The sequence below is a fragment of the Chenopodium quinoa genome, unplaced genomic scaffold (genome assembly GCF_001683475.1).
Source record: "Chenopodium quinoa cultivar QQ74 unplaced genomic scaffold, ASM168347v1, whole genome shotgun sequence".
In the NCBI taxonomy this organism is placed as follows: Eukaryota; Viridiplantae; Streptophyta; class Magnoliopsida; order Caryophyllales; family Amaranthaceae; genus Chenopodium; species Chenopodium quinoa.
Genome location: NW_018743136.1, coordinates 3,389,687 through 3,411,346, shown reverse-complemented (window position 1 = coordinate 3,411,346; position 21,660 = coordinate 3,389,687). Strand labels below are relative to the sequence as shown.

The 21,660-nt window shown below is 31.8% G+C and overlaps 2 protein-coding genes and 1 pseudogene across 2 annotated transcripts; 1 reads left to right on the top strand and 2 right to left on the bottom strand.

Annotated features, from left to right (window-relative positions):
- Positions 1–440: 440 nt before the first annotated feature.
- LOC110732029 lies at positions 441–4,063 on the bottom strand (annotated as a pseudogene).
- Positions 4,064–9,317: 5,254 nt separating this feature from the next.
- LOC110732028 (protein FAR1-RELATED SEQUENCE 7-like) lies at positions 9,318–10,195 on the top strand. Its single transcript, XM_021911939.1, has 2 exons — positions 9,318–10,134; positions 10,176–10,195. The coding sequence occupies exons 1-2, from the start codon at positions 9,318–9,320 to the stop codon at positions 10,193–10,195; spliced, it is 837 nt and encodes a 278-aa protein (XP_021767631.1).
- A 3,476-nt stretch (positions 10,196–13,671) lies between these two features.
- On the bottom strand, positions 13,672–16,378 carry LOC110732027. Its single transcript, XM_021911938.1, has 8 exons — positions 15,630–16,378; positions 15,276–15,551; positions 15,005–15,181; positions 14,542–14,914; positions 14,398–14,459; positions 14,208–14,276; positions 14,062–14,127; positions 13,672–13,978 (listed from the first exon to the last, which is right to left on the bottom strand). Exons 1-8 carry the CDS (start codon positions 16,362–16,364, stop codon positions 13,799–13,801), a joined length of 1,938 nt encoding a protein of 645 aa, XP_021767630.1. The 5' UTR covers positions 16,365–16,378; the 3' UTR covers positions 13,672–13,798.
- Between the last annotated feature and the right edge of the window lie 5,282 nt (positions 16,379–21,660).

The following is a 21,660-nucleotide window of genomic DNA, read 5'->3' as shown; positions in this document are numbered from 1 at the left end:
GGGTCTATACGTTAAATATTCTCTGCTTTGTATTATACTAATCTTAAATACTTTTTTTTTGAAAAAATAATCTTAAATACTTTTGTTATAGAGTTAGTTGAAGAAAATTAATTTGCACAAAAAAAATAAAAAAAATACACGCGTGCCATACATTACGTATATTTAAGAAGAATAAATAAACAAACATGCTAGATAGCAAGGATGGTATGCCTTCTTATTTATTTTCTAATGACCCGAGTTAAATCCTTGATATGGCAGATAATCACATTATTATATATTTGCTTAAGTATAAATCATCAAAACTAGTTAAAGTAAAACACATAAATAGTGTAAAAAGTCAAACTGTTTACAATTATACTTCGTAATAAAAACGAAGAAAAAAACTATTCACTTGACAATTAATTATGGGTATCCCTTCGATACCTTCTAGGATCATCTTAAGCTCCATTACCTAGGGTGCAACTCTGTTATCGAAACATTATTGATTGAACCTCCCTCTGATCTTACACTCGACTTAGTCGTAGTACTGCACTCCAAGAGCATATCAGGTAGATTTTGTCCCTTGGTACAAAATGCAGGCTGCGCTGGTACTTGAAGTGTAACAGAATCACTACTCAACATAAGATCGACTGCAGACATTGTTGGCCTGTCTGCAGGGTCGTCTTGGACACACAACAAGCCGATGTGGATTGCATCTTAATATCTCGGTACTAGAACCGGGTTGTATTACCGGATCTACTAGATTAGAAGCATTGCCTTCAGTCCAATTTCTCCAAGCCTATTATAAACCAATGTTTCAAATGCCATTTATGAATTTTTGTAACATTGTGAAAGAAAGTTATCAAAATATGTCAAATTTTTATAAGGTAACTTACAAAGCTTAAAGAGGTTTTCTTGATTGTCCTCATCGTAAAAAAATGAAGTAATCCTTTGCCCGCTTACTATCTCTAGGACGAGTACACCAAAGCTGTAGACGTCTGACTTTACTGATACTTGACGTTCAAGAGCATACTCAGGTGAAATGTAACCTCTGCAAAAAACAATATATTTTATTTCTTGTACAAAGAAATAAAAAAAAACATAAGCCAATAATATATTGTAGGTAGAAGTGGAAGAATTTGGATGCTTACAAGGTACCGACAATTTTGCTAGCCTGTGTTTGATTTTGATCGAAGTTAAATAGCCTTGCCATACCAAAATCTTGCGATCTTAGGATAGAAATCCTCGTCTAAGAGAATATTAGCTGCTTTGAGGTCGCGATGTATGATTTTTAATCTAGAATTTTCATGGAGGTACAAGATCCCTCTAGCAACGCCATTGATGATTTTGTAACGTGTTTCCCATTGCATAGATTGACGACTTAATGGATCTGCATTTGATTACGTGTAACAGAATTTTGGACAATCTGAACGATGATCAATAAAAATCAATTCCCTTAGAGCGAGGTATCAAATCTGATAGAGTATAAATTATATTCGTGGACCTCAACCATCAGCTTAAACGTTTGGTTGAGTTTGGTCCATTAACATGGTATCGGAGCCAGCATGACACAAAGGTCTTTACCATCATACTGTCAGAAGTTTTTTCACTCACCAAATATAAACTTATCAAGGCTTCTATTAGCAACGAGCTCGTAGACGAGAATCATTTCTTTTCTATGTAAGCAAAAATCCCAAAAGTCTCACCAAATTTCTATGGTGAAGGCTTTGCTAATATCAGTACTTCATTTTTAAACTCTGCATCGCCCTGCCCTGAGTTCGTTACAAGTTTTTTTTTACTGGCTATCTCTTGTCCATCAGGAAGTACACCCTGAAAAATGGATTAGGAAATTAAAAAAAAAGATGGCTTATTTGTACTCATACTATCTTCCTAGTTGTTTGATTGAATTAGTACTTATAAACAGAGCCAAATCCGCCTTCTCCGAGCTTATATTCCTCAGAAAAGTTCTGTGTTGCCTGCTTCATAGCTCCAAGACTAAATTGTAACGATTTTATGTCCTCAATTTCATCTTCTGCACTTACCACCATTAACAAAATTAGCAACATTATTATATACAAGAAGCAAATTACATAAAAGAAAGCTGTAAATTAGACCAAAAATCTTACTGCTGAATTTCACCATCCAAGATTTCCTCAATTTTCTTTTCTTTAATAAGACTCTGAAGATGATACTTGTAGCAAGTAACATTGTTGATACACCAAGTGCAATGGAAACAATACCGACTATACGAGTCTTTTTACTTTTTCGACCTATCATTAATCATATAATCCATAATTGTTAATTAGTCCAAAATACTTAACTAAGTATTTCAAGCACAATCAAAGAACAATTGAGGTATGAATTATTATGTGTTCGATATTACCTGAAGTAGTAGCATTATTTGATGGACTGATGTTGAGTGACGACGTAGGCAGGGGATCATTAGGCACATCCCCATAGAAGGAATTGTTATCATACTGAACAAAGCAATTCGGTAAAACAAGCAGAGCTCCAGAGGCCGTGTAATCTGACTGAACACAACACGAAGGGAAATAATCAATTAACTTTTTGACTACACTGCATACAACTTCCCTTTGACAAATCTGGTGTGCACTGCACAAGACCATACAAACTCTGACCACCTGATGTATTAGCCTTGTCTGCAGCATACTTCATCTCTGAGTTACCGAAAAACCAGCTCGATTCTTCAACGATTGCATCAGCAAAGACAGTGCATCACTGAAACCACGAGTATTCATAACAGGTGAACTATCTGCATACAACCATGTGTCTACCACATTTGTACTTCCCCATAAATCGAACGGTTTTGAGAGAAATACTGAGCAATATCCACTATACCCAAATCCTTCCATTTGGTTAGGACAAACGGTATTAATGAGAAAAAATAGCCGAGTTTTTAATACGATTCCGGCATGTATTAACAGGGACATCACCCCTGCATAGGGCTAATGAACTCACTTTGTCCGGTTCGTGTCCTGCTGTCATATTGTAAAACCCGTAGGTGATTCGAGTGTCCGTCGATAAAGAGTTTAGGACTGCTTCAAGGTTGGATTGGTAAGTGTTGTTTGGTGCGTAAGTCGTGTCGCTGCACCGCTGCCTGAGGAACAGGCTCTGAGCTGAGACAAACTTGGGCATGGTAGAAGAAATTATGAGACTGAAGTACTAACAAGTAAACATTTGAAGACTCCATATTACCATTAATTTTGTTTGTTAATTTGGAGTTGCTAAAAGGTTGAAGAAAGGGAGATAGTACAAAGTGGGAGAAGGAAAAAAAGAAGGTGATAAGCTGATAACAATTTTGGTTAACAAACTAGTCAATGAGATAGAAAAGTTGGTTACAAATATTTTTTTTCAAGACTATACTAATTAGGGGTGTAAATGAGCTGAACCGAGCGAGTACTACCTTGTTCATGTTCAAGTTCAATTAACTTAGGCGAGTCTGAGCAAGATCCCGAGCTTTCAAGCAAGCTCAAAAAATATGTTCAAGCTCGGTTCTTTTAGTACACTATATGTTCGCAAACGGTTCGTGATAAATGAGCGTTTCATGCATGATTTCAGCAATAAACGAGCTTTTCTAATAAAAGCTTTGTACTTTGACATTTGAAAATCTCAAAAAATAGCATAATAATTAAATCCTAATTATAAACCTAAGAATTAAATATTAATTATTAAAAAACTTAAAAATTAAATTTACAATAGTAATAAGGAAAGATCCTTTTCCTATTCTCTGCTGTCATCATTCTGCTAGCTGTAATAATTGTGTTCTGTCACAGTGTTGTAGGAATGTTTGTGAGCCGTTGCAGTCTTGTTTTCAGTGCAATGATTAAGATTAGGTGATTTTGTAATTTTGTTCTTTTGTGACTATAAGTTATGTTGGGCTGCCCTCTCTGTAAGCTCAAGCAGAGCAGATAATTTCTTAACCTAATATCATCTCTTCTTCCTTCTTCTCTATTTCTTTTCTCTCTATTTGTTGTCCTCTTGCACCAGACATATTTAACTCATCATGGTATCAGAGCCATTGGTGCAAAATCAGGATTTTTAAAACCTTCAATCTGCTCAACATTTTCAGCTCTAAATCAATCTTGGTGCTGTAAAAATCAAAAGTCTTTTTCTCTCTTTTTCTCATAAAAAGCAAAGCTTTTAAACAATGGAAACAGATGCAAACAGTGTGCTTTATTTGCACCCAAATGATGGCTCATACTCAATCTCAGTGGATAAACTTACTGGGGCTAGTGACTACAGATCCTGGAGAAGATCCATGGAAATTGCTCTCACATCAAAAAAGAAGATTGGCTTTGTTTTGGGCACAGTCATTCGATCTACTTATGCTGCAGATGCTATGAAAGCAGATCAATGGGACACTTGCAACTCTATGGTAATATCTTGGATCCATGCTTGTCTTTCAGATACTATTAAAAAATATGTGCTTTATGTCAATACTGCTAGAGAAACATGGGTTCAACTTGAAAAAAGATCTATGGCAAATGGATCTAGGAAATATAAGTTGAACAAAGATCTTTATCAACTGAAACAGAACAGTAATACCATTAATGAATATTACACTGCTATTTCTAGCTTATGGGAAGAACTAGATTCCATGAATGCCTTGCCTGTTATTAGTGAAATGTCTGCTGAGGTGAGAAACCTTGTTGAATACAGTAGCTAGAAACCAGGAAAGAGAGTCGTTGATTCCAGTTTTTGAATGGTCTTGATGATCATTATGCTGCAATGAGAAGCCAAATGCTCATGCTCACTCCTCTTCCCACAGTAGAGTCTGCCTGTTCTATGCTACAACAAGAAGAAAGTCAGAGGGAAGTTCTGATTTCTAAGGTTGACACTGATATATCTGCAATGTACAGCAGACAGATTCCTGCAAAACCAACTGTAACTTGCTCTCACTGTGGTGGGAAAGGTCATAACCAAAGCAAGTGTTGGTATCTCCATGGTTTCCCAAAGAAACAGGACAAGCCAAGATTAAATCCTGTCAATACAGGAAATAAGGAAAGATCCTTTAGCCAATCTTGGAACAACAACAAATTCAAGCCTAAAATGGCTGCTGCAGCTCAGTTATCTACTGCACAGGGAGGTAACATAACCCTAACCTCTCAACAATTTGAACAACTTCTCAAACACATTCCATCTTCCAGCACAGCAAAGGGAAGTGAAACTGATGAGGAATTAGACAATAGTTTCTCAGGAATGGTGTCCTATAACCATGCTGAATCTGTCTTTAATGGATGGATAATTGACTCTGGGGCTTCAGATCACATGACATATGATCTGAGCAAATTCACAGATCCTGAACCAGCTGTTGCTCTACCTAAAATAACTCTGCCTACAGGTGACTCAGCATCTATCTCTCACACTGGTAATGTGAACTTGTGTAACTCTTTGAATCTACATAATGTACTCTGTGTACCAAAGTTCAGATATAATCTTTTGTCAGTACCAAAACTGATCAAAGACTCACAGTGTGAGGTGAGTTTCTATGGTACACACTGTGTAATCAGAGACATTCTCACAAAGAAAATCAAGGGAGTTGGAAAAGTCAAAAATGGCCTTTATTACTTGGTCAATCAACCCTTGGGAGCAGATTTGTTGACTAAAGAACAAAATATTCATACATGTCTTGCAGCACAAAATGAACCAGTTCATGTACCTTTTGATGTCTGGCATCATAAACTGGGGCATGCTTATGTTAAAAAATTACATCACATTCCCTGTGTAAAGAAGACTATCAAGGAGAATAGCTAGATATGTGTAACCTGTCCAATGGCTAAATTTACAAAGCTGCCATATCAGTTGAGTGAGTCTCATGCTGCAGAACCTTTTGAATTGATTCACATGGATATCTGGGGGCCATATAAGGTCTGCACTAGAGAAAAGTACATATATTTTCTCACCATAGTTGATGACTACTCCAGAAATACTTGGGTGTACTTGCTTCAGCACAAATCTGACTCCTTAAATCAACTGAAATCCTTCTCAGCATATGTCAAAACTCATTTTAACTCCAAAATAAAAATTTTGAGATCTGACAATGCCTTGGAGTTTCATGACAAACCCTATCAAGAGTTCTTTGCTGAGTTGGGCATAATACATCAAACTTCTTGTGTGGACAAACCACAACAAATTGCAAGAGCTGAAAGAAAACACAGGCATCTTCTTGAAATATCAAGGGCTATAAGATTTCAAGCTGGTTTGGCATTGACTTATTGGGGTGAATGTGTGATGACTGTTGTTCACATCATTAACAGACTAACTACCCCAATTTTGAAGAACAAAACTCCATATGAGATGCTGTTTAAAACCAGACCCAAATATGATTACATAAAAGTTTTTGGGTGTTTGGTATTTGCTGCCAACCAATCCTTGATCAAGGACAAGTTTGAGCCTAGAGGAATCCCTTGTGTCTTCCTTGGTTACCCAGCCACACAAAAAGGTTACAGATTGCTTGACTTGAAAACAAAGAAAATATTTGTTTCAAGAGATGTGAGTTTTCATGAAACCATATTTCCTTTCCAAGTTCAATCCCTAGACAAATACATGAAACCTTTTCCAAATTTTCTGAACCGAAACCAAGCTACAAACTTACCTATAAACTCTTTTGATGGTGAGCATGACCATACTACTGTAGAAAATGAAACAAACAATGCTGAAACACCTCAATCCATTGCCCATACTGACCCAAACTGTAGACACCCATTTGTGTCTCCCCAAAACCAAACCCGATGATGAGTACCTTTCGCTCGAATCATAATCGAATGAAGTGAAAGTGTGGAAAGTTTAGTGTTGCGGATAGTTTTAATTTCTTTTCTCTTCTCTCTGTTTTTGAAAACTTATTTTAAGAAAACAGCCAATCCAGTTTGGTTGATCCATGATATGGGTCCGATAGTAGTGTAGTTGGATAAGGCTTGAAAAGAGCTTTCCAACGATATATTATAAGCCCAATTCCGATGAATATTTGAAAATTTTACCCTACACCCTAGTGTAGGGTGTGTTCCCTACACCCCCCTTAAGCTACGTCGTTTTGTAGCTGGGGTGGAGTTCTCATGTGCAGCTTCATTTGCCATTCTTTCCTTTTTTTTTTTCTTCCTCTTTTTTCCTTTTTTCTTTGTTTCTTATTATTCAAGCTATGTATATATATGATTTTACACCCTATTTTTTCTCTCTCTTCAATTGATTAACCTCTATTTTTGATCTACATTTTCTCTCGTTATTTCATTTTCTTCATTTGATTTTTTTTACGAATTTGATAATTGTTACCGATCATCAATGGCGAATTCTGCATCTGGAGATTGCGTTGATTTTGATCGTGATTGCGAGCGTGTGTTTCCTTCTGGAGTTCGTTTGGTTGATTCGTTGCTTCAACAAAGTGAGTAATTGTGATCATAATTTTGCAATTTTTAATCATCTCTACTTTGTTCTGTTATAATGTTCTGTTTATTTGAACTTAATTTATGTATTATTATTCATCTTCGATTTTTGAATTTACTACTTTGATTACATTATAATGATTATGTAATTCGATTGTTATACTTTGTATGAACATTTTGTTGCTTTGTTTGTTTTCTCTGTGTTTTAGAATTGTGTGTTTTTGTTGTATATTTTTTAGATTAATTTTATACTTTCAATTAATCATTTATGTTTTCTTATTTGTAGTTATTAATTTGTTTATGTTCAGTCTCAAAGTCATTTTTTATCATTTATTTTTACATTTTTATATCGATATTATGTGTAGTGGTAAATAATGAAGATACTGTTTAAAATATTATGTGTTGAAATTTTTGCAATTGATCATGTGTTGTTTTAATATTGAACATTTTACTTATTTTTTATTGTTCATTCATGAAACTCTTTATGATCATTTATAATTGTATATTAAAACTTTGTGCAGTGGAAAAAAAGTATGATATTGTTTATTTAGAAGCAGAAAAGTCTGAATTAAAGGATAAAGAATTTAAATCTGAAGATGAAGCTTTTGAAGCGTATAATGAATATGCTTTTAGGAAAGGTTTTGGAATTCGAATTAGGAAGAGTAAGAGAAGAAGAGATGATTCTTTTTTGATGAAAAGATTTGTTTGTTGTAATGAGGGATTCAAAGATAATAAGTGTAAGAATAAAAGGATTTATGAGAAGTTGGATCATCGAACTGGTTGTTTAGCTTTTTTGCAGTTTCATATTGATCATTTAGGGGTCTATACATGTACAAGACATGAAATGGTTCATAATCATGCTATGATTCCTCCTGAAAAAAGGCATTTGATAAGGTCTCAAAGGGATGTAAATAAAGAGCAACTTCTTTTCATTTCAACAATGAAATTGAGCGGAGTCAAAGTTACTGATTCTTTGAGGGTTCTAAAGAAGGAGGTTGGTGGATCTCCTAATCTTTCTTTTACTGCTTCTGATGCGTATAATGCATTGTCATCTGAAAAAGCTGCCCAAATTGAAGGATGTGATAGTAACCAATTGATGAAATATTTTGCTAAGAGACATGTGGATAAGGCAGATTTTTATTATGATTTTGAACAAGATGATAGTGGTGCTTTAGTTAGTTTTTTTTTGGCGTTATGGTAGGATGATGAGAGATTATCATTACTTTGGAGATTTGCTGGTTTTTATACAACTTATAGAACTAATATATATGGAATGATATGTGCTCCATTTGTTGGGATGAACCAACATGGTAACAATGTCATGTTTGGTATGGGTTTTATTCTTAATGAGCGCACCAAGTCTTTTGATTGGTTTTTTTGACACATTTTTGCACTCAATGGGAAGGAAAAGTCCCATTACAATTATGACTGATCAAGCACAAGCAATTGCAGCGGGTATAAGAAACATTTTTCCTTCAACTGTTCATCATCGTTTATGTGTATGGCATCTTGAACAAAATTCTAAGAAACACATTGAAGCATTGAGAGCTTTGGAAGGCTTTACAGATTTTTTTGGATATCTTTTGAAGTATTGTGAAACTCCTGCTGAATTTGAGTATTTCTGGAAAAGGTAAATTATTGTTTTATGTATTTATTTTTTATTTTTATTATGTTATAAATTTGATTATTATGTGTTATAGATATGAACATTTAGTGTTTTATATATGATCATACAGTTTTTTCTTTTTTTTGTATGTTATCATAATATTATTAGTGTCCATATTGTTTATGATCATTATTCTTTATACAAATGTACATATTTTTAATTTATATTTTGTTCATTTTTCAATTAATATATGATCATTTCTGTTATACAGGATGTGTGATAAATACAAATGTGAAAATGATGATTAGTTATATGATTTGTATAAAATAAAGGAAATGTGGTGTCCTGCTTATTCTAAGAAGTATTGGTCTGGTGGTATATTGTCCTCTCAACGTAGTGAAACTACTAATAAGTCAGTTTCACAACGTCTTAATAAGACTCAAGGTTTATGTGATTTTTATCATGTTTTTCTTGATGTCGTTTCTGAGTGGAGAAGTAAGGAAGGTGGAAGAGATTATAATACTTTGAGGGGTAATAGGCACCTAGCTTTTGCTAATATTGGTATATTAGTTCATGCAAGATCATTGTACACTATTCAAGCTTATTATGTGCTTTTTGAAGAGGAGTTCATTAGGGGGACAGCTTATGATCATGTTGATAATGGTTTGCGTTTTCCAGAATATTCATATCTTCTTTGGAGGCCTGGGAAGGATATAATTAAGCATGAAGTTGTTTTTAATAAGGAAACACATGCAGTTTGTTGCACATGCATGCACTTTAGTGAGACTGGTTTACTTTGTTCTCATTCTCTTCGAGTATATCATTTGCATTGTGTGCGTAATATTCCACAAGAGTATATAATGAAACGATGGACAAAGGCTGCCATGTGTAGTCATGGTATTGAAGAACCTACTTTGAGGACAAATGTTGTGGCTACTAGTGTTTGGAGGTCACAAACAATCAGAAAGTTCGTGAAGTTGATAACAAGTTGTCAGAATTCTTTGAATGCAAGGGCAGAGGTTGAGTGTTATTTCAATCTGTTAAAAGAAAAGGTTGAGAGCGTATCAGGTGTAATTGACTTTAGTGAACCTATTAAAGAGGTTGAAATTGTTGATCTTGAGATCAAGAATCCTCCAAAAGCTAGGCCTAAAGGTAAGAGGAATGTAAGGCCTAAGAGTATCTTGGAGAAGCAGTGCAACAAGGCAAAGGGTAATTTCAAGAGGAAAAAGTCTATGTACACTCCTTACAAAAGGGGTATAGGGCAAGCAGTTGTACAGGTATATGATCATTTCATATTTTCAAATTGATCATTTCAGTTTTCGTAAATGATCACATATGTTTTTTTTTTAAATAGGAACTTGATGAGAACGGTTGTGCTATTACTTATGCTAATTCTATTAGTGATCCCACTGAATTGATTGTTTTGAGCAATAAACGGGCTCAGGTAAATTCAAATGTGCCAAAAAAAACATTTTATTTATATTTTATTAATATTGATTTTTATAATTTAAAAATATAGGTTGGCTTTAAATCAGCTGTTGTAGAAGAAATTCCTTCTAGTTCTAAGGAATCAGATCATAGTATTTCCAATGATTTTGATCAGGTATGTTTGTTTGTTATTGATTATAAATTTATTTTATTTTTTGGCATTTATGATCTATATTATAATTTTTTTTATTTATTTTTTTTTTTGGTTTTTTTGTAGGCTACTAGTGAAAGCTCTCTTTCATCCAGCATATCTATTGATGTTGATATTTCATCTATTGCTAAGGTTTTTTTTTCCTTATTTGTTTGTATAAGTGTTTGTAACTGATCATATACTGGTTTATTAATGATCAATTTAATTTTTTTTAAAGGCGAAGGATTTAAATCTTGAAGGTGTTTCTGCTGTTCAAGCTCGTTCTAATGTTGGTTCAAATAAAGGTGCTTTTGGTGTTAAAAACTTACTCTCAAATTAATCCAAGAGTTCCAATTCATACTAGTGCGTCAACAAAATCTCATGTTGTTATTCAACCTACTGTTCCTAGGAATGTTCAAAATCCAACTCAGAATTGTTCAAACACCAATCCAGAAATGATCATATCCAACTCCAGGAATGTTCAATCAACAAATGTTCAAGTTATTTCTCCTACGGTTCAAATAAATGATCAAGGATTTCGTGTTCAGAATGTTCAAGTTACTCCTCCCACAGTTCAAAGAAATGATCAAGGTGCTCGTGTTCAAATTCTTCAATCAAGAAATGTTCAATTAGGTTCTAAAAAGATTTCTTCTAAGTATGATAGGTTGTTAGCCTTTTTTGATACAAGTGTAACTAAACGTTTGGCTAATAAAGATAAATAATTAGTATTCCAGAACTTTATAAACATTAGACTTTTTTGTAATGTTGATTTAATTACTATTTTGTAATTTTGAATTTTCGATCTATTATGTAAAAGACATAAATATTATATTTTATATAGTACTATTTTTAGTATATTTGAAATTTATATAAGAATTTTATATGTTTTTTAAAATTATACATTTATCAATGATTATTTAGTCATTAGAATTTTATATGTTTTTAAAATTATACATTTATCAATGATTATTTAGTCATTAGAATTTTATATGTTTTAAAATTCTACATTTATCAATGATTATTTAGTCATTTGTATATGAACAAAAGTAAGAACCAAAATCCAATTTATAAAACTTATAAAAAACTTTCATTCAAAGATTAAAATGAAATATCAATTACAATAATATTAAAATAAAATATAAAAAACTTTCATTCAAAGATTAAAATGAAATATCAATTACAATAATATTAAAATAAAATACATAAGTCTATTTCTTAAAAAAAAAAAATAGAGTCATATATAAGAAATGAACATATACATAGTTGTAAATGAACATTTGAAACTACAAAGTTGCAAATTTTCTAGCTTTCCTTCTATTTGCTCTTGATTCAGTGTTTTCTTCAAATAACATCAGTTCTGCTGTGTATTGGAGCCTTAGCTTTCTAATTTGTTCCACCTGTTGAACAAAATGAATTGTCAAATTTTAATTAAACAATCTTTATTGTTTCATAAATGAACATTATATCTTAAATAATTGATCATTTATAACTCTTACATTGTTTGGTTTTAAATCACAAATCCAGCTCTCATTAGGATCAGCAGTGAAGGTTTCCATATGCTTCATAATGTAAACTCCACAGTTTGTATAGTCATTGTTGCTACGCCATTTCATCTTTTCCAAAACAACTGTGTAGTCTTCAATTCTTTTTGCATCTTCATATCTAAGGTGTTTCATGTACTCTGCCAATCCTTTTAACTGATAGAAAAAAGAGTAAAAATTGTTTAGAAGTTTGTATTGTGATGAAGACACGAACAATTAATAAAATATAATTGATCATGTAGCCAAATATAAATGAACATATTATCTCACCATCATTTTTGGTTGTTCTTCATATTTTGCTTGGACTGATACATGTTTTGGAAGTTTCTATTGTCAATTATATGAATTTTGTCTTCTATATGATTGACGCACAACAGAAAAAAAATGTTGAGAAGTTGATACTGGGAAGAAGACCTGAACAAATTATATAATGTTATTGGACAATATATTGAATGTAATTGAACATTTGTATTAAACAAGAATTAATACCTGTTTATATCCAACAATGCTGTCAATTTTATTCAACTTCAGTTCATTATTGTCAATTCTTTCTATGAAGGCATTAATTCTTGTCTTCATTGATGATCCTTCTCGACAAACTCTATTTGTGCACATAATGTGATGTTGAAATAGAAACAAACATATAGAAGTTAAATGAATTTTTAGCAATTATTTATCATAGGAAAATAGAATAAATAATATAAAAAAAGAAGAAAGACTAACATGAAGCATTGTTGAGAAATAAATCTTGTTTCTCGGCTTTTTATGATTAAGAAACCTTTCCCATCCATCTATGACACAATTTGTCACTTCAACATCATCTCCAAGAGTTTTCATTTCATTTCTATTGATGAGATTCAAGCCATCATAGTATAAGAGTGCACTGCATTATGAACATTTAATAATATGAATGTGAACATATATATTTTATAAAATATATTAAACCTTAAGTTTAATTAGTGTAAGTAATTACCTTTCATCTTTTCCACCAAGAGAAAAGTCTACTGCAATTTGGTTCATGGCTTTCTCATCTTTAAACAAATCCTTGTACTTGACCAAGTAAGGAGATCGGAAAGCAGGAGGAATTGTTTGCTTTTCGCGTTTTGGTCTTGTTGTTCAATATAAAATATTGTTAAATTAAGAAAATTATGAGGAAAATAAATGAACATTTGAGTGTATATAAATAAATTTGAAATTATACCTTTCAACCTTTTCCTTTTCAGTTTTTTTCTTCTTTTCTGCAATTGACTTTTTCTTTTCATCATTCCTGGTCATATTTACATAACACAAATGTACATTTAGGTATATGAAAATGTTCATTATTATTTTTGAACATTTACTTAATATAAATAATGTACCTTTTTGTGACTTTTGAGGATGAAGCAACAATCTTCTTTTTTCACTGAAAAGTCAAACAATGTCAGTACATATTAATAAAATATAAGCTTCTTATGTAACACCCTGAATCATTTTCAATTCATAAAATGAAAGATATTGATTTAACATAAATATTGATTTAAATAAACCACACATTCATATTACATATTCAACAAAATAATGTACACACATACAATAGTTTGAGAAACTCCAGTTTCAAGTTACAACACGATAGTAACATAAGTTAAATTGTTCCATCTAGATATTTTATCCTTACTAATTACATAACCCTAATAGTAAGACATGTCTTCAGGATTTTACCCCTCCACTTTTTCATCATTTTTTGTTTTTTCAAAAACATCTTCCTTGTTTTGTTTTCCACCTCCAACTGTGTTTTTTGGATCATCACTTTTTTCACCACCATATGACCTAGGGTCAGCATCAACCACTGAACCAGATCCTGCATCTAAGAAAAAATTTAATTAGATATAATATTATTTCTTTGTAAATGAACATTTGAGTATTTATAATTGAACATTATACCTGTTCTAGGCAATCCTTCATTATCTGACCTAGTGTCAGCATCAAATTTTGAACCAGTTGCTGCGTCTAACAAAAAAATACAATTAATAATGAATATTTCTTGTTTTGTAAATGAACATTTTACACTTTTTAATTGAACATTATACCAGTTCTAGAAAATTCTTCAATTCTTTGTTCTGAAGCTGCTGAAGTTTTACCCACATCCTTTTCTCCAGCTGTATTATAAATCATCATTTTGGAGATACACTAAGTTAATAGTATTTACACATAATAATTAGAAATGAACATTTCTAATTAAGTTTATGTACATTATTATTAAATATATGAACATATTACCATTTGTTGAAATATTGGTTGTTCAATTATATCACCAAGTGTTGAAGAGGTGGGCCCTGTTTCTGTTTAGGACAATTTAGACCACAAATTTAGAATTTTTAATATAAAAATTAGGATATATAGTCTCTTTTAGTTAGAATTTACCAATGGCTGGAGAAGGTGGAGTCAACCCCAAGCTGAAAGCTTTTCTGATGTCATATTCTTGTTCTTTTTCCTTTCCCTTTTTGGTTAATTTCTTCCCAGTCATTTGCTTCTCAGTTGTTTGCTTTTCAGACCCTTGCATCAGATTCTTCTCAGCTTGTGCAAGTGCATTTAGGAAATCCTCACTGCCAAAGAATTCTTCATCTTGGCTTAGAATTGATGGTTCCCTAGCTGCCACCTTTCCTAAAACTTCATCAACTTTTTTCACCAAGTCATTTCCAGAGAAGATATCCTTTGCCTTCACCAATTTTGAAGAAAGCTTTGACAGGTTTGAACAAGTTGTTTTTACCAGGGAAACAAAATCATCCATAAAAACCTATATGAATGAATATTAAAAATTATGCAGTTGAACATTTCAGATTATACAAATGAACATTTATGTTAACAAAAGTGATCATTTTATAACCTTAGGACTTTCTTCAACTTCTGCAGCAATCCTTGGTAGAATTTTCCCTCTCCCAAATCCCAATTCTAATTCAATCTTCAACCTCTCAAGAACCATGTCTCTATTCCATGCAGATATGATAGGAATTGTTCTTGGAGGCCTTTTGTCTAACCTCTGAACTCTATCAAAATAGAACAACTACAAGAAAAAAGAAAACATGGAACAGAACATAAACAATAAAAAAAGTGCATTTATTTAAATTTAAATGAACATTTTGTATCTAAGAATATACCATCAGAAATTGAAGAGGGCCTTTGTAGAACCCCTTGCCTTGCTGCTTTCTCCAATCAACATGACATTTGATAAGTGAGTCATATACAAACTGACACCAATTCAAATTTTTTATGTTTTCTTTGTCCATCATAGAATAAAGAAATTTGAAATGGCATTGATTGTTTGATACACATTTCATCAAGCAATTCACAGCCACTGCTAAAAAGTTAGTAATGAAATGTTCACTTGGTGGTCTGTTGTTGGTGAATTTATCATTTATGTATCCATTCACAATCTGCAAACAAAATGAACAAAACATTTATACTTTTGATCATTTAATGTATTTAAAATGAACATTTAAAACTGATCATACCTGACTCACTGATGGAGTTTTTCCTGACCATGATTTTCTCCATTTCTTCAGAAATTCTGCATACTCCTCACTAATTTTATCAGACTTTGGCTCAACAATTGGAATTTCTCCTGTAGGCAAGCCATAAACTACCCTAACATCCTCTACCTCAATTTCTATTTTTTCATTCTTTGGTAGTTCAAAACACTGGCTATTTTCTTCAAAACTTCCCAATAACCAGTTACAGAACTTTTGATCAAGTTGAGGTAAACTAATGTCAAGAAGTGATCCTAACCCTACATCAACAACTTGTTGTTTTTGGGTAGATGTCATCTTTTTTATCCATGCAATGAACTTCACATGTCCTCCTCTCTTTGAAGATTTCTCTTCCTCAAATTCATCTTCCTGAATTTCCTCAACTTCATCAGTTTCTATTGCTTGAACCATTTCCGTTTTCATTTTCTTTTTTCTCCTACCTTCAATCTTTCCTTCATCATACAGTACCATATTTTGCTCCTCCTTTTCAACCTTTGCCTTCACTGAATTCCCTTTCTTTGCCTGTTTCTTCCTTGGCTTTACTTCTTCCTCTTCCTCCTCTTCCTCCACCTCATAATCATCCTCACTGACAGGCTCTGCTTCTGCTCTATAAACTGACTCTTCACTATCATCATCACTGTCAGTAGAACTTTCATCAGTAGGATCTTGAGAGGGTTCATCTGATGGTACTTCTTGTATTTTTTTTTCTCTTTCCAGCATTTCTCTTGGCAGGACTGGCATCTGAAAATTAAATATATAATTTTGTTTAAGTATTGAAAATGTACAGTAAGCAAATGATAAAATGAACAAAATTGTTTTCTCAAATGATCATTCTATATATAGAAATTGAACATTTATAATATATCATTATATACCTGCTTTTCTTTTGCCAGCAACCTTAGAAGTTTTCTTCACTTCTTCTGGAGTTTTCTTTTTCCCACCTATATATTGAAATTGAACATTAATGATATACCATCATAAATGATCATTCTATACATTAAGATTGAACATTTACCCTTTTTGCCTTGTTCTGGAGGATATTCAGCAGGAGCACCTGCCATTTTTTTTTATTGGAGTAGGTGCTGGAGGTGGTGCATCAGCTTCCTTTTGAATAGGAAAAGTCCTTGTAGACATTCTTCTCTTCTGTCCTATTTTTGCGGTTTCTTTAGCAGGTTCAACATCCTTCTTCAGGCTTCCCTTTTCAGATTCATCTAACAGAACATCTATTGTTTTAAAAAAAATTTATGTTAGTATATTTGAAAGTGTAATATTTATTGTGTAACAGAAAAGTATTATGATTACCTTGGCTCCTTGTAATTCTACCACTTGGCACAACAACAAGGATTTTGTTTTTTGTTTTTCCTTGCAACCATTTTGTATCTTGTTTTCATTTTGGTTGACTGATCACTTTTTTGTGATGATGGAGCTGTCTCCTCACTAAGTTTTGTGGAAACTTTATCATCATCTTGATCTAGAAGATAAGTTTCATCCTCAATTTGAACAAAATCAGGTGCAATTTGTGCTGCATATGAAATGATCAAATATAAAAGATTAAATAAACATTTATTTAAATTGGATGACAAATGTTTACTATATACAATATAAATGAACATTTCAGATAATGAATATGTACATTTTCCACTATTTACCTTTCGGATTCGTTGTCTTTGTAGACTCATCTTCCACTGTTTTCTCTTTAGGGATTTTCTCCTTTTCAGGCTCTTTTTTTCCCTCTTGTCCTTCTATGAAAATTTAATTAGTTAATATTTATATATTTTTTTAATCTTATTGAACATTCAATATTATGTAGATCCAATATGAACATTTATGTAATAAAAATGTACATTTATAAATTTTTACCTTCTACATTTGTTGTCTTTGGAAAGACATCTTCCACAGTTTTGTCTTTAGGGCTTTTCTCTTTTTCAGTCCCTTTTTTTTCCTTCTTGTCCTTCTATTAAAATTTATTTAGTTAAAATTTAATTTTTTTAATCTTATTGAATATTTAATATTATGCTTTTCCAATATGAACATTTTTTGTAATAAAAATGTACATTTTAAAATTTTTACCTTTTTCCACAGTTTTCTCTTCTATTGGCCCTTTTTCTTTCTTTTTTGCTTCACCTTCAAAAGTAATAGTATTGTTAAAATTGATATTTACGACTATTAAACAAAAATATTCAATAAATATGATCATTTACCTTTCCTGATTTCCTTGCTTGCCTTTTCCATTCTTTTGAGATTTCTCATAATTCTGATTGTCGATTCTTTGTACTTCCTGTAAATGTATGATATTGTTATATAACTTTGAAATATATTCATTAATTGATTAAATTAATTCAATTATTTAAATTTAAACATACTTTGGGTTTCTCTCTATGTCTAAATGTATTTCTTGCATCTTGTCCTTTAATGTTGTTATTCTTGAATCATCTTTGGGTTTTCTGATATTTCATTAAAAATATGTTTGAATTTACAATTTTGATTAGTAAATAAAAAAATGAACATATAACTTATATTACTATTGGCCATGAGCAAACTTTTTTGTACTGATTTTCAAATGAACATATAGTCTATCTAAATTGAACATTTAAGTTTTCTTACTTTTGGCCAAGACTATTCTTTACTGGATTGCTTTGCACTTTTGGTTGAACTTCTTCTTGCTTGCTGAAATCAATATTAAGAAATACTTTAAATAAAAAATGCACATAAATTGTACACAAAATATACTGTTATAAAAATGAACATTTGTTTATATAAAATTGATCATTAGTATACCTTTCATCCCTACTCTCTTTGTCAGTTGTGTTATGTGTAGCAGACACACTCTTAGTTGTTGCATTAGTAGCAGGAATGTTCTCACTTTGTTCACTTAAAAAAAACAGAATTATTTTATATAATATGATATTAAAGTATGAACTAATTTATATAATGAAGAAGATAATTAGTTATTTTGGTATAAAGCTTTTATACCTTATTGTTTGATTTGTCTCTGGTGGTCTTGATTTTGACATAACAAATTTCACTCGAACCTTTTTTTTTTCACTAAAATTTTAAGAATTACCTAATAAGTTTGGTATATATATACAATGTACAATAATTGAATGTAAAAACAATTATTTTATACATATAAACTTACTTGTTTAAAGTGTATCTTTCATAACTATTACCATATTCATTTTGTTCTATAACCTTCTTTAGAGTTAATGGTTCAGATTTCCCATCTCTAAATTGAAGCAAGTGTATCACTCTAAATGGCACATCACTACATTATAAATTAATTACATGACATTAGTTTGAATGCATATCACTGAAATGATTATTATCATATTTATATATGTGCATGATGATTTAATGAAATGTATATTTGTTATTTAAATCTCAATGAATACTCAAATGAACAAATATACATATATGATCATAATTATATCTATAAATGAACATTATGAGTATCAAATATGATCATATACAATGATGTTTCAATGAAATGTACTTTTGTTTTTAAATCTCAATAAATACTCATATGAACAAATATAAATATATGATCATAACTATATCTATAAATGAACATTATGAGTATCAAATATGATCATATACAAATAACATATTAAACAAAGATAAAACCAATTTTTATCAAATACAACTAGCATATTAGACATGAACATAATATATTCTGTAAATGACTAATTACCTTGGTAGTGGAGACATTGTTAAATCCGTACCAATTGACTTGTCAATATCTTTTAAAAGTTCCGGATCTACAATTGGATCATTTTGGCGGTTTTTTTTTCAATTTGTCTACTCTTGACTGAAGAGGTACATCATCATCATCGTCTCTGTTTTATTTAATAAATTGTTAATGTTTTAGTTATTTTCAGTAAAATCTTAGAACAATTACTACAATCGCAAAAAATTTTAACAAAAATTAGGTTTTACAAATAAATTCGCTCTATAATTTTCATCGCAAGAATATGAACAAATTAGGTTTTACAAAAGTTAGGGTTCATACATTTCTTCAGAAATTTTCAACAAATTACTCGTCTCTGAAGTATTCTTCTCCAAAATCATACTACAATTGCAAAAAATTGAACAAAAATTAGGTTTCACACATAAAATCGCACTATAATTGTCATCGAAAGAAAATGAACAAAATTACTTACTCTTTAGATACATTTTGCTCCGATTTTGCAGTTTCTTCTTGCATGTTCTTCTCTGTAGTGGTTTTTTTGCAAAATCGCACTACAATCGCAACAAAATGAACAAAATTAAGGTTTCACACATAAAATTGCACTACAATCTCAAAAAATGAACAAAACTAACGAAATTACTTACTCTTTTTGTTGTGATTGTTTAATTTCTTCTTGAATATCAGACATTTGAAGCAATTTTGGAGTATGATTTTGTTGTGATTTGTTGGCTTTGATGAGAGAGAAACTCTAAAGAAATGAAGAAGATGGTGTTTAGAGAGAGAGAATGATTTGAAATTGATTTTTTTTTTTTTTATGTATATATATATTTGGGGTAGGGGAAGTTAGTTACTGCGGTTATTGTGGGGAGTGGGTAATTATTGTGGGTTAGTGAAGGGGGTGTGGGTAGTAACTCTAAACTCTGCGTTTAGAGGGAGTGTAGGTTGGGCTACCTACACTAGGGTCTAGTGTATACCAATTACCCCTTTAATTCCCTACAACCCAATTCACCACCGCCACATAATAACATCCTAACCAAAAAACAAAAATCCCCTTCCCGAAAGTAATGGCAGCTCTCTCCGTCTTCTTGTTCCTCCTCCACCTCTTTTTCTTCTACTTGCTACAATATCCTCATTCTCAATATTATTTTTGTTTAAAATAAATAGAATAGTGAAAATGAGATGTTTTGTTTTTATTTATTCAATTCCCCCTTCCCCTGTTACCCCATTTAATTTCAAGCTTGGGTTTTGATAGGGTTTCGATCCAGTGGGATTTCAGTCCGGCATTTCGAGGTCGAGGGTAGGTTTTTAGTGCGAGAGTGGGGGTTTTAGGGATGATTAGTTGGGAAATCGAGGCAGGAAGGTAGGGATTAGAGGTTGCTTGGTGGATTATGCCATGGGGATTGGGATTCCAGTGTTTCTAGGTAGTGTTCGGTGTGAGGGTGGGTGTGGGGTTGCTGTTCAAGGTGGTGGTGCCATAGTAGTTAGGGTGATGGATGGGTGGTGATCATGGTGGTTGACATGGATGAAGAGGGTGAGGTAGGAGAAGTGGGATTAAAATAATCATAATAATAATAAATTTAACTAGTAAAGCAGGTTAAAGGTAAAAAGTCTCATTTTGAGAAGACGAGATATATAGGTGGGATTATTTCTGAAATACGCAAAGGAAGGATTATTTTGAGAAGATGAGCCAAAGATGGGATTACTATTTTCAATTTATCCAATACAAAATTTACCAAAATATTAGGTAAATGTCACTTCGTTGCAAATATTTTTAAAACCGAGGTAGTATAAATCTTGTAATATTGTTGTAGTGTCATGCATACAATTAAGAACTTTTGATTGTTACCACTATTTAAAAAACCCGATTTTGGCTTTTACCACCTACACTTTTATTTATTATATTTTATTTTACCACCACAAAAAAAACCAAAAATTGTTTTTCACAACATGTCGTCAAGAACCTTTCATTATATCTAACGAAATTAAAAAATTTCTTTGAAATTAATGTCAAAAACATGGTCTTTAGAGGTTTGGGGGTCATTTTGGTCCAAAAGGGTTTTGAGGTTAAAAAATTGACAAAAGATTATTGAAAGTGTCTCGTTTTGCGTGTTTCACAAAAATCGAGTTATTTTTAAGTAAGAAAAATGATGCATTTCTTAAAGTTTTTTTTTTTGTCAATTTCGACCTCAAATCGGATTCTTAAGGGACAAAATGACCACCACAACTACTAGAGACCATGTGTTTGGCATGAAATTCGAAAATAAAAATTAAATCGTTACATTTAACGGATATCGGTGGTGAATAACATTTTTTTGTGGTGGTAAAATA

Coding starts and splice junctions, on each gene's coding strand:
- LOC110732028 (XM_021911939.1), top strand. CDS start 9,318: ATGTGGTGTCCTGCTTATTCTAAGAAGTATTGGTCTGGTGGTATATTG. Junction 10,135..10,175: donor TCCAAAAGCTAGGCCTAAAG/GTAAGAGGAATG, acceptor TTGGAGAAGCAG/TGCAACAAGGCAAAGGGTAA.
- LOC110732027 (XM_021911938.1), bottom strand. CDS start 16,364: ATGCTGGAAAGAGAAAAAAAAATACAAGAAGTACCATCAGATGAACCC. Junction 14,277..14,397: donor AACCAATATTTCAACAAATG/GTAATATGTTCA, acceptor TTTATAATACAG/CTGGAGAAAAGGATGTGGGT. Junction 13,979..14,061: donor TGAAGGATTGCCTAGAACAG/GTATAATGTTCA, acceptor TCTTAGATGCAG/GATCTGGTTCAGTGGTTGAT.